The sequence below is a fragment of the Microchirus variegatus genome, assembly GCF_963457635.1.
Source record: "Microchirus variegatus genome assembly, chromosome: 16".
Classification (NCBI taxonomy): Eukaryota; Metazoa; Chordata; class Actinopteri; order Pleuronectiformes; family Soleidae; genus Microchirus; species Microchirus variegatus.
In genome coordinates this window covers 12,581,650-12,595,194 of record NC_139817.1, presented here as the reverse complement: position 1 = coordinate 12,595,194, position 13,545 = coordinate 12,581,650, and the positions used below count along the sequence as shown (strand labels likewise).

At 40.9% G+C, this 13,545-nt stretch overlaps 1 protein-coding gene across 1 annotated transcript; it reads right to left on the bottom strand.

The window, feature by feature from the left end:
• Nucleotides 1-216: 216 nt before the first annotated feature.
• ddx54 (DEAD (Asp-Glu-Ala-Asp) box polypeptide 54) lies at nucleotides 217-8,301 on the bottom strand. The gene is made up of 20 exons (XM_083902169.1): nucleotides 8,074-8,301; nucleotides 7,186-7,312; nucleotides 6,960-7,030; nucleotides 6,681-6,869; nucleotides 5,394-5,443; nucleotides 5,244-5,285; nucleotides 5,058-5,153; nucleotides 4,834-4,955; nucleotides 4,626-4,687; nucleotides 4,152-4,283; nucleotides 3,820-4,030; nucleotides 3,572-3,703; nucleotides 3,239-3,460; nucleotides 3,074-3,147; nucleotides 2,780-2,986; nucleotides 2,340-2,485; nucleotides 2,126-2,239; nucleotides 1,899-2,009; nucleotides 1,705-1,799; nucleotides 217-918 (listed from the first exon to the last, which is right to left on the bottom strand). The coding sequence occupies exons 1-20, from the start codon at nucleotides 8,191-8,193 to the stop codon at nucleotides 653-655; spliced, it is 2,589 nt and encodes an 862-aa protein (XP_083758295.1). The 5' UTR covers nucleotides 8,194-8,301; the 3' UTR covers nucleotides 217-652.
• Nucleotides 8,302-13,545: the final 5,244 nt, after the last annotated feature.

Sequence of the window (13,545 nt, the reverse complement as noted above, 5' to 3'; positions counted from 1 at the left end):
ATATTTTATACTGTATTATGGTTGAGTTAGGTTTGGGTCGGATCAAAGGGCTTTCACCTGGGAACCTTGATAAATATGAGCAGTAGAAACAGCATTGTTTTTAAAAGTTGAATGTAATGTGACCAATTTACAACAAAGACTGATGCCATACACTTACATAGTGTTGACTGATATTATTGTCTCAGCATTCCAGGCCCTGGAAAGAGTCACACCAAGCTGATTCTCTGCACTAACTGGGTCTTCAATGCAGTAGGAAATTTAAATATATAATCCCACATAAACAAGCTCATCTTATGTATTGTTCATCTTCTGAATCCACAGGGAACTGACTGTAAATGAAGACGTGACACATATTAAAGCCTTATTCACATTTGTATTCTACCACCTCTTAATGTGTATAAGCATATTTTAGAACACAAATCCCATGTGAGCAGATTATTCTGCCCAATACTCTTGAAAGAAGAGAATCCAGTTCATTGGATCTTCCTTTCATTCACTCTGCGACAAGAGTTCATTCAGTGATGAGGAGGACTTTCCTCCTTCAATCCACAATCACACAAGGCATCATGAAACACGGATCATCTGGTCATTCATCATTCAGTCCCTCGCCGTGCTCTTGATCTCCAGTTTCTCACATCCCTGTGTGTTCTCCTCACATTCTCTTCTTCATCTTTCCTTTCTTTTGCCCGCCTCGTCCAAACCCAGACTTCTTAACTTCTCCGAGCCACTTTTTGTTCTTGGCGCGGAGATTTTTCATCCCTCCGCCCTGGAGGAACTCCTGCTTCTGCGTTTTTTTGCGCTGCTCCAGGATCTGCTTGCTCGACTTCAGCTCTGAGCGCACTCTGCGGCCACCGGGCGTAAACTGTGGTCCCGAGCGGCTCTGTGGGGTAGCGATACGACCACGACCGCGACCACGACCTGACAGATGAGCGATACAAAGAGGAAAACTCAGAAAAAACAGGATTTATAACTGTTATGGTAAACAGTTTGTATTTATATCGCACTTTTCTAATCACGATGACCACTCAAAGTCAAGTGTCTTGTACAAAGACTAGTGCTGGGCACGTTAACGTACGTGACGTCATGTTTACGTGACTCCCGATTGTTAAAATTAGTCTCAAAAGTAACGCTAAACTTTAAAAACAGAGGCACACATACGCAGTTCACAGGTACGCTGGTTAATTGTAGCGATGCTCTTTTTTTTCGCTTGGACTCCGGTGCCGTGACACGTAAACATGACGTCACGTGCGTCTTTTCCCGGTCAGTCGTCATGGAAATGCGTCATGCATTAATGTGCCCAGCACTACCAAAAGCATATCGTAGACTACCGGAGATGGGAATCGAACCCACAAACTTTACTTGTGGAAATTGAAAGACGACTCACTCTACCACCAAGGTACCGTTGCGTTAACAGCGCATGCAGAGCTGGAAAAATTTTTTATTCGGATGACAAAACCAGAACTGGTCTCATGTCTGCGTGTTAGCTTAGCACTAAGACCTGTAAAAACAAAGGAGGTGTAATATGAGGAGGTGGTAGTTCAATACTGGACGAGACCAGTCTGTTATTTTCCCGTTTCTCGTCTTTGTGCTAAGCTAACTAACAGCTTGCTGCAGCCTTATATTTAACAGACAGACATGAGCGTGGTATTCATAGTCTAAAACTTCTCTGAAAGATAATGTTTAAGTTGTGTCTGAAAGTTCTACCTCCTCCTGGCCTCCTCCCTCCTCCTCCTCCTGTTTCTTCATCTGGGCCACCTTCTGCGTCGTCAATCTTGTATTTTTTCTTCCACTCCTCGTAGCTGTCATGTCGTCAAGGTCAGACAAACTCTTAAAATACAGTTAATACTGTCAGGGGTAACAGCAAATAAGGACAATGAGACATCTTGTTGGGAGGATACAAGTTCTTCTTGTTCTTCTTGTTATTGATGACCTGTCCAGCGTCTGTTTTGATCCTCTTCTTATGATCTTCTTTTCCTGTTTCTTTCACAAAGCGCTTCCTCTTTCGGTCCCTACATGAGACAGAGGAGAGTGTCTATGATGATATGGATGAAAACATCAGGAGGAGACAGAAAGAGCAGAGGAGAAGGAAACGGGTTTGAAGTGAGAGTGAATCTAAAATTATCACCATTTCATAATGTGTTTGTGCTTGTTGAGGTTGTTTCCATCGTCACCCATGAGGTCCAGGACAGCTGAGGACGCCTGCTGGTCGAAAGCACTGCCATCTCCACCAAGACTTAACCTAAAACCATGCAGGAGGACATTACTCACAGGTTAGAACACAAGTAATATTTTGAATCATGTCTGATTCTTTCTAAAAACAATGAAGTTTATTGCCTCACCCTCTCTCAGATTCAAAGTCTTTGGGTCTGTATGGGATGTAATACTGCTCGTCTTTACCCGCCTGCTTGCCTCTCTTGTTCTTTGGCTGTTCATCATCTCCCTGCATGCCTTTCCTTTTTACACCGACCACTGCTGAGAACACCCCCTAGTGAAAAAACAAATAATTACACTTGCACCAAAAGCGAAGTACAAAAATTAGCATTTGAAATATGATCAATATGGCAACGATGCTGTATTGTTATTAAAGGACAGAAAATAACTAATTATCTGAATGTCGTACACATTAAAATACTAATTGATAATGTTAAGTGTAATTGTTCAAGCTAAATTATAACGGCATTCACTCATTCAAACAAACAAAAAAAATGACAACATCAACACCTCCTTTATAAATCTCAGCACATTTGCAAAACACCACAGAGACGCTGGAGTGTCTTACATTTATATCGTCGTCCTGATCGCCACAGGTGAGTGTGAAATCCTCGTCACCGGTGGTTGTATTTCGGGGCTGATGCAGGCGGGTCTCTGCAGCCAGATCCTCTCTATGTTTGCTGAATTTGTCCACCAACCGCGCGTCCTTTGAACGCTTTGCCCGCATCACCCCGCTGGCCTGTGTCTTACTGTTGGAGTTGATTTCAAAGATAGTCTAGAAGAATATAATATACAAAGAATATACAAATAGTTAAAAGGGTTTTATCATAAGTTAACAGATTCTTTTCCAGCTGTAACTCACCGATTTGGATTTGTAGCCCTTGATGGCATCAACTAACTGAAGATGCTCCAGTTCCATTTTCTCCAAACCCGACCCTGAAACAAAGCCAGTTAAATTCTGTTACTATATACAGCCTCAGCTATGTCATCACCGTTCTCTTCATAGATCTTCCTCCTCCTAACCGACCGAGTATTGGATGGACTGCCATGCTGGACAGATCTGTGTTTTTGACCCGTCTGATGGACTCGGGTGAGGGGTTTGGTCGAGATTTGAGGTACTGCTTGTAGGCGTTTTCTGAGATACGATGGAGGTTCTCCAGGTCCTGCGAGTTTTCGTGCGCCGCGATGAGATGAGAGCCCTCGTCGTCAAGGATGGTCTGAGGGACTCGGCCGAACACGCCATCTGAATCTGGAGGAGAGGGGAGCAAAGACATTGATGTACTGTGTAAAGAATATTTTAACAATTATTTTTGTAACCTGTTTGTGATTTGGCATGTGGCAAGTATCCTGTAACGCCTACCATTTGTGTGTTCATGTGTTGCAAACTGAACAGGCCTCCCAAGGAAGAGGTGCAGGTCATAGACAAAAGGCACCTCATCGGAACAAATTAAACTGTACGTTGTTCCACTGCGGCCCGCACGTCCCACACGACCTGATGGGAAAAGTCAGTTGAATAATCACAATGTGTGACATCAATTTGGCCAGAGAGAAAGAAACTAACATGTTTGGGAAAAATCAGAACATGAATATTGTGTACAAGGAACTCACCAACTCTGTGCAAGAAGAGCTTGGCCTTGGATGGGAAATTGTAGTTAATGACATTGTCCAGCAGGGGGATGTCAATACCACGGGCTGCAACATCAGTTACAATGAGCACCATGGCTTTCCTGTGCACAAATTTTCCAATGTTGATCTTTCTGGCAGTCTGATCAAGGGCACTGTAGATGTAGGCACACTCAACTCCTTCTGAAAGAAGCAGCTAGAGATAAAAAAAAAGAAAAAAAATGTTTTAAAAACAATTTATAATGTATTACTTTCTCAACTACTAATATGTGCGGAGTCGAGTAAATAACCGACTTATTCTGCTGTTTGCATCTCACCTCCTTGAGGTACTCAACATGGTGTTTGGTGGCTACGAATACCACTGTCTGCTCCTGAGGCTTCATCACGTTCCTGAGGAGATGAAGCAACATTGCTGGCTTGTTGTCCACACGCAAATGGAAAAAGGAGAGCTGGAAAAAGACAAGAGACGGATACAGAGTGAGGATTGAATGGCAAATATTTGATTGGATGCGAGGACACGGCAATGAGTCTAAAAAGACAATTACCTAAAACATCAGCTGTTTTGACATAGGTCAATAAAATGAAAATATATCAATTTGCAAAGTCTAAACCAATATTTATTTTGTATTTTTTCAAGTACTCATTACGGCATAATTATGTGTTTCAGTTGTCATCAATTCCCGTGTCATCCACTTCCATAAGCCATGATTTCATTGGGAAGACCAGTTGAAATCATTAGCATTTCATCGCTTTAATTTCATCATGTTAAATAAGTTAAGTTTAGTCTTTACCTTGATCTGGTCACTGAGCTTAGAATCCACATCCAAACGAATAAGCACCGGTTCTGTCAGCCCTGGAAATAAAAAAGATGATTGAGTTAATCTGGGCATATTTGACCACCAATATAAAGTTAGGGAGTTTCAAATCCTCACGAGTCACGTTGGGTGCATGTGAAACAGTTGACATTTAAGAGGATTAAAAATGTTAAGATGATATTACCAGCTCTGGCAAATTCCACCAGCAGTTTGGGCAGAGTGGCAGAGAAGAGCAGAGTTTGTCTGGTGTCTGGCATCCTGCGGATGATCTCTTGAAGCTGCTCCGCAAAACCCATTTCAAACAACCTGAAAGGAGAAAAATGCATTCATGTACAGATACATGGAGGTGAATCCAAGCTGTGTTATTAGAATATGCTAAAAACCCCAAAACACCATTCTAGTTCTCACCTGTCAGCCTCATCAAACACTACATACTCCACATTCTGCAACTTCAGATTCATCTCCTTGACAACGTGCATGAGACGACCGGGTGTGCCGATGATTCTGTGATAAAAGCAGAGGTCGGGATTTTAAGATACATCGCATGACAGAGACAAAGAACAGTAACAGTCAGTAAAACAACAAAACACTCACATGTCAGGGTTTTCATGAAGCGCAGCAAACTGGTCATCCATTCTGGAAACAGCAGAGGTGTTTACTGTACATTAATTTTAGATGTAGAGGGAAAACTGTTCAACAGAAACAATTCACGAGGAGCAACAGACAAACAGAGGAGTCACGTACCTGTCTCCACCGAGGATAAGGGCAGTCTTGAGGCCAGTGAACTTTCCCAACTGTAATACCACAACAAAGACAAAACACATTGATATTAAGATTTATAAAAGCCAAACAATGCATACAAGTCAAATTAAATCAGCCTTGCCTGGAAACCTGATCGGGGTATATGCAGGAATCCTGAAGTTAATTTCAATACCTTGTTATTACTTTTTCAAGACCTTCTCAAAATATTTAAAGACCTTATCGTCACTTCAAGCTGTAATCAGCAACACATACAGTTCGAAAGTTAACAGCAACATATTCAAAATGCAAATGTCACTCCTGGAATCAACTCCAGAACTTTTACCTGTGTCATTGAAGATTAAATAATGAAGGAATAGCCCACAATTGTCAATGAAATAGCTTTTCAGTCAATTGTCCAATTACTTTTGGTCCCCTAAAAAGTGGGAGGCACATATAGAAAGTGTTGTAATTCCTACACCGTTCACTTGATTTGGATGTAAATCCCCTCAAATTAAAGCTGAAAGTGTACCGTTAGAGCACATCTTGTTCGTTTCATTTCAAATCCATTGCAGTGGTGCATAGAGCCAAAATAAAGAGAACTGTGCCGATGTCCAAATATTTATGGGCCTAAGTGTATTTAACTTACAAAACAGTTTTAGTTTGCAATTAAATATATAGAGGACTACCATGCAATGAACAAAGCCTGAAAGAATAAATTAAACCAAAGGCAAAGTTTAATAAAATAAATAATAACACTAATAACACTTTGATTCAAGTATTCATAATTTTGGAGTTTATTTTGTGCGATTTTGGATATTATTAATACTTTGCCATCTCAAGATGCGCAATGTCACATGTAGGCATGCAGCCAATCATGCAGGGCGAGCATGTCTGTGCATCGTTGTTTTTAACAAACGCGCGGGGGGGGGGGGGGATAAATACATTCATGCATCCTTTTTGCAGTCAAACTCTATAGATAAAATGTAATACCTCATGAAATCACAATCAATACTTTTTAAGACCGAACTCCCTGTAATATGATAACAGACAGATGAGCACCAACAAAACAACCAAGATGAGCTGTTGCTACTAATGTAGGGAGTATACCTGTTGAATCAACAACAAAACAGTACTAAACAAACTTTTCTGTCATTCTGCTATCACACACTGCTGAGCAGCCATTAATAATGCCCCGAAAACATTTTAAAATGGGCTGAAAGGTTCAAATGTAAATAGATTCTGCAGCGCTAACTGAAAGCGCATGCACAGTGAGCACTCATCAGTCCTGACCTCTTTTGTGAACTTCAAGGTCTGCAACGCCAACTCTCTGGTGGGGGTCAGGATGAGGGCCCTGGCTCCAGTTTGGGCTTGAGGGCCCTTCAGCTTCTCAAACATTGGAATCAAAAAGGCAGCCGTCTTACCACTGCCAGTCCTGGCCATGGCTACAATATCCTTTCCATCCAGAATCACTGGGACAGTCTGAAATGGAGAGAAATGGACTGGGCTTGTAATCATATCCTTTCAGCAGTAAACGTTTGATTATGGGATCCTGAAGAAGCAATGACTTACCTTTCTTTGGATTGGAGTTGGGACTTTGTAACCTTTCTTCATTACCCCTTTGTAAACAGGATAACTGAGACCTGAAATCATAGATAATGCTTAACATTTCCTCTGGTGACACAGCAGATCTGAAATTACTTCTTTAGCTTTTTTCACCTCAAACCAACCTATAAATATGCAATACCGTGAGTGAGGTGTGGATGTGCATCTCAATCCATACAGTCATCAATCTTACCCATTGACTGAAAACCTCCAGACTTCTTCTTTTTCTTATTTTGGGCTCTGACCAGCTCCCTGGTGTCCGGTTCCACATCTGACAGACAGTCTGATGAGGCAGGGAACCGCGGCAGCTTCTTCCCCGACTGTGACGGCAATAAGAACACACAGCAACTTCAAAACAACGCATTTGTACAAATGTACTCATCGATAAGTTTAAACATAATGACAACAGGGGTTATGTTCATTTTCTAATCAGTCAATAATCATAATTATCTTGCCATAAAGGTTGTGATCCGGCCTGTTTTGTCTGCTTTTCAGCAAGCAGCATAACTCAAACAGTGATGAAAGGAATTGAGTAAAATATTCTGGGGATGTAAATTACGGCCCAAGAAACAAATAAATCATTTCTTTCAATTTTAGTGCCAATCCAGAATTATTTTGTATAATTTATAACAAGCAAGATAGTGGTGTGTGTACCACTACCAACACTGTGAGAAATAGAGAAACTATTCCTGAGATTAGACTGATAAGAGGGCTTTTCCAGTAGATGCTCCTGAAAGAAAGAAACCTACTTTTAATTGAATCATCTTGAGAAGACAACAACAAATACTTGAACAGACAATATTAATAACAACACATTTTATTTAAAGGCACATTTTAGAGCTCTCAATGCCATACACCACCAACAACAAGTGATAAAACAAGACATATACAACAAGATTAAAAACAGAGAAGAAAAAAATTCACGGATTTGAACCCCAGACCTCTTGAGCAAATGCTCTACCATTGGTCATACAATTTAGAGGAAATAGAATGTATACAAACAGACTCGAACAACGTGAGACTAAACATACTAATAACGTGCAGCAGGTAATGGCAGAGTGAGTTGTCTTCATTTCCTTACCGAATCATCGTCTTTAACTACAGCAGCCAACTCAAAGTCTCCGGTATCAGAGTCAGCCTCCGGCTCTTTGTTAGCCCCGTATCTCCTCTTCTTCGTCAGCTTTTTCTTTCTCTGGGCCATGTTGAAGCCTCAATGCTACTTTAAAGCTGCACTCGATAACGTACACTGTATATATATTATTTCAAAAAACAAACTGGTGACATATCATTCCACAACAAGACGACAGGCAGACATGGTGGAAACACGTGTGAGCTTCTTCCAGTTCTACTCCTGCTTCCGTTTTTTGTGACTGCCGGTTTGTCGCTTCATGCGCGACAACGCCACCTAGTGCCACGGAGTGTTATTACACGCACAAACAACAAGTCACATAAAAAGCAAGATGCATCTAAAAAATCCACTGAATTATAATTTATTCGTGAATTTCAGATCTAATTTATCACTATCCTGCAAATTAATATTTAAATATTTAAGTTGCATACTTTTGCAGAAATAATCTGATCTATTTGAGCTTCTGGAAATCCGTGAAGTACCAACATCATCTTTAGACGTGTGAATGCATAATCTGCACGTTTTGCATAAAAACAATATTTGTACATTCTGAATGCTTTATTACAGTATTGCACAACTAATTGCACCTTATATTCTGACTAAAGTCTACCCTTTTTGTACATAGTAGTACTTGATTTATTTTATTTATTTTCTATGCTAAGAGTTAAGTTGATTCCTGTATTTTAGTTTAGTTTTTTTATTTTAGTTGCATGAAGGAAACTCTCAAAAGCCTTTATTTGACTATATTGTGATGACTGCAAATTAAATTCAAAACTCATGGGGCCCAGAAAAACAATGTATGCCTTTGTTGTTGTTGCATTTGTTGCACAAAAGCTAACTATACTGTACATGTAACAACTGTCACATTAATGCTACTTGAAACCTAATACTTGCCTCAAGAATCTCTCCAGTAATCTATTCTGGGTAAATGTAAATGTCAAGTGGTAACAGGATGCCATTAAAACCAAAGCAATACATTATTATTTTGTGGATTTGTTGCAAAAAAAGAAGAAGAAATGAATATGATGCACAATTTGTAAGCAGCCAGCCACAGTTCTGCTTTAAATCTCTCCGTGTACTGGATGATAAAAGGGACACTAATGTGTGAGCAGTGCTGTTTGAAGTCAGTCAGCTGGTACAGTACAGTAAATAAGTCAACACCATGGCAACCGCCTGAAGCTAATGCCATTCATATTCCCTCACAGAGCCTGGATGCGGTGGCCTGGAGCCAGATCTGTCCAAGGAGCTAAGAGCAATTCCAAGTTTATGGAGGAAATAGGTGCAACAAACCACCTAAAGGAATCCCATTTTGGTCCTAAGGGTGATTTAAGTGACAACTTCTGGGAGGGGATTAAGATTTAAAGCTGGCAGTGATGGGAAGGTTGTGTTGGTTTGTAGTTGACAGCCCAATAAACAAAGTGTTGGCATGAGTGAGGAGTCTTAGGTCAGCGTCCAAAGCACTTGATTCTCAATTATCATACTACTGTGTGTCAAGCCCTCACGCATTAAAACCTGCACCCGAATCCCTGCTTCATCTCCACATGATGTAGCTCAGGGATGTGTATCAGACACTCCATGAAAGGGACTATAGGAGCATGTTTTGCTTTTTACTGTTGCGAGCTAAATAACATCCCCACTACACTGAAGTCCCCAGAGAGCCCTGTCATTGATTTCACAACCTATAATGATCTTTAAACAGTAAATATCCTGAGATAAGTGGAGTATCTGTGGTCTAGGTTGTGTCAGTGACGACACGTCATTCAACAAGCAAACTAAATGGGCACTAAATAAAAGTCATTAGGGAAACAGATGTCAGTATGACTCAGGTTGGGATGATTATGAGGCAGATGCTGCCTTTAAGGCTCAGAGATTGACGGGGAATGTCTAAATTAAGAGATTAATAAGATGATGGTTTGCAGTGCTTTAAATAGCTGTTAAATATTCCTCCACCCTATTTGTTTCAATTTATTTATTTATCAAAACACTCTCTAAAAGGTTGGCTATAGGTTCAACGGACTCTTTACAATCAGTCCAAGCATCCAATGGGTGTTGTGAGTGATGTGCTGCAGCATATGGGGCAGGCGGCTTCCTCCAGCAAGCCTTCAGATGCTGGTTTGATTTGCCAGACGCTGCACAACCAAGGGGCAAATTAATCTTGGGAGTCTAATCGCAGCCAAGTTTGAAGTGGCTGTTTCCTGTGATTACAGTCTAATTTTGAAATGGGAAATTAAAAGTGAATGTCGAGACAGTAAAAACCTGCTGTTTTTTGGCACTATAAAGCAACACATAAATCCATCATTCACAATCTAAAGGTCTGTGTCATTGTTTAAAAAAATTATAAGACCCTATTTTGAATCTCAGCGATGTTGTGCACAAATCCATAATAGTTCCTGACCAATAAATGTTCCAATATGCATCATGGACACATGATGAAAGTAACCTGGTTAGGAACAACATAAGCTCTCTTGGGTCACAGCCTGGAATGACACTACCGCACCTCGTGACAGCAGCAGAAGGTGAGACGGCCTGTGGATATAACCTCCAGGCTACTGGGCAAAGAGACAGTGCAGCCATGCACAAGATGCCCGGCCACTGATTGGACTGTGCCTCATAAGATGCCTAAGGGCCAGTGTAACAAGCTGAGAGCAGCAGCACTGACATGCTTGAGAAGACTTATAATTATGTTAACCCAGTAAGTTACCTTGGAGCCAATGCTTGCCCTTTATGGACAGTTTACCTTATAAATGGTTATCTCTTTACCAAGGTATTTGCGAGGTTGCAATTTTTTGTTTTTATTTAAAGCTCCCATCGAGTGATCCTATCACACATATATGTGAGTTATGGAAGTCTACTGACAAACATTAACTTGTTTTTATGGTCAAAAACCTCCTAGTTGCTGGAAACGAGCCAATAGAAATCTCTCCTCACTGAAGCTCTCGTCAGCCGCGTTGTTTCAGACTGAAATCTCACACCCAGAAGACAGACTGTATTGTGATTGGCCAGCCAACGAGAGCTTTCCCAACTGTCTTGTGATTGGCCAGGTACTTTGAAGTGACGTAATTAGCACGTCAGCTCTCAGAAGCACAGCTCCCCCCAATGGAACGGTGGATGCATTGCTACTCATTATCAAAACATTGTTTTAACAATTTTTAAAAATGGCTTTGTCACGACTCCCCTCCGCAGTCCCTTTTTACGCCTTTGACCCCGGAGTCTGACCCAGAGTCAGAAGACAATGTCGGAAGTGAAAACGGACGTTGTTCTTCTCCTGTGGTTCAATGTACGCAACCGGATGTGCCCAGATGAGCGCCCGTAGCAGGAGGATCTGCTGTTCAGGAGACGCGATCGTTACGTCACGATTCCAGGCTTTTCAGACCGAGAATACAGTAAAACCCAACGTTCTCAGCAGTGGCTGAACTGTTTGTTTCGAAACTTTAGGGCTTCATAAATGAGGTAATGGCGCAGATACACACCCAAAACAGCGTTAATGGGAACTTCTGGTCTACAGGTGCTTAAAATAAAAGACAGGTGGATTTTTAGATCAATGATCATGCACATCAAGCATATTTTGAACTAACTAAACTTGCAAAAGATATTGCAAATGAGTACTTTGTGGGGCTGTATCAATTACAACAGAGGTGTCAAACTGCAGCACACCCAATCGATTTACACGCAACCCACCACTTAATATCTTGTTACCATGAAAGCATGGCCTGTGACAAGATGTATTACTTTATTGTTATGCATACATCATTCCACATTAAAACAAGCACTTTTACTTTGAAATTCTGACGTGTCTTTGAAATTCTGACGTGTTGCGCGATCAGAAGTTGTCTTCTGCATGAATTGATTATTATAACAAATGGTTATTTGATTTACTGTTGCCTTTATAGTAAGTCTGGCTGTTCTCTTCTGACCTCTGGCATCAACAACTTTTTTTGACCGTTCTCTGCAGCCCAGATTACTGTGTGTGAAAACCAGCAGCCCAGTCTGACGCCAACAATCATTCCATGATGAAAATCACCTTTCTTCCTCATTTTGAGACTCCATGCACAAAGTTGAGTTGCTGCCATGTGATTGGCTGATTAGATATTTGCCTAAACAAGCATGAGAACTGGTGTACCTATTAAAGTGGCCGGTGACCGTATTTATATATTTCACAACAGTATGTAGTTTAAAAAACATACTCATCATGCTCAAGTAATTAATATAAAATGCAGTGAATCAAAAAATGTAAATGGCAATAAAGCAAATGTATTGAAGTGCTTACACATCCAGCTGAAGCTAAGCCATCTGCTGAGCCATCTCTTTGCTGTATAAGGAGAATCCAGCTTTCCATTCCTTTTAGTGTAAAACTGCAGAGGCGCATACATTTGCTAAAACTTTCAATTACTTGATATTCTGGGTGCTAAAAGGCAGTTTCCCTTCAAGGCTCCTGCAGTTAATCTCACAGCCAGTGCCAGCATTAAAGCCATAATCAAAAGCACAAAAAAATGCTCCTTAAGGGAAAGCAAAAGAGAGCCTGGAGGATTTTGTTCAAGCATCTAGACAGCAGGGGAATCAAATCTTTGACTTCATGACTTTTGTTTTCACTCAGCGGCTCATATCCTGCAGAACTTACCATGTTTTAAGGCATCGTGTTCAAACATTGCTGGATTTACTGCTCATTAACACTGCAGAGGACCCACCGGGCTGTGGTTACTACACAGGAATGAATGGCCATTTTCATTTTTCATCTCCTCTTCACTTTTAGAGGAGGGTTGTCTGCAGTGACACAAGCCTAGAAACAAACATTACTTTTCATTTATTTTCCCCTCACATTCTCATGTGTTTTTTTTTCTTGGTTGTTGCTTGCACTGCCTCAGGCTCTTCTTCTCCTGTCTTAATTGCAGTTTCATCAAGAAATTAAATCCACGTGTCCCTAATTCTTGTCACTGTCACTACCAAATAGCCACCAAAGGGACTTAAAGGGTATTTAAAGCTGCTATTTTGTGTCATAACATGGTAAGTCAGGAGCTGCTTGAGGAAGACTTACTCTCATCATTGTAGTTGTGCTGGACCTCCTTTTTCCCATCTTTGAATCCATCCTTCTCTCACTCCATCTGTCATGGCTTGAGCCATTCAAAGGCTCGAGCAGCTCAGCAGAATATAAATGAATACCGGCTGTAAGACGTGGAAAAGAAGAGAGAGAAAAGGTCGAGACAGAAATTGTACATGCACATCAGCCAGTGAGATGTTACATGGTCTGCTCTTTTATGCTCCGCTTGGTCGTGTTCGTGTAATATGAACATTTTCTCATTACAGACTCATCAACCCATGCCCATGACAAATGGGATATTGGGATGTTGATTCGTTTGCTCTGTGTCTATTTTATGTGTGTGTGTGTATTTGTATTTAGGTCCATAAAACATACAAATCTATCTTTGT

Excerpts from the sequence above, each read along its gene's own strand:
- ddx54 (XM_083902169.1), bottom strand. The coding sequence starts at position 8,193 with ATGGCCCAGAGAAAGAAAAAGCTGACGAAGAAGAGGAGATACGGGGCT. Across the intron at positions 5,286-5,393 it reads CTTATCCTCGGTGGAGACAG|AATGGATGACCAGTTTGCTG; the intron begins GTACGTGACTCC and ends TGCTGTTTCCAG. Across the intron at positions 2,987-3,073 it reads AGGGCTACAAATCCAAATCG|ACTATCTTTGAAATCAACTC; the intron begins GTGAGTTACAGC and ends ATATTCTTCTAG.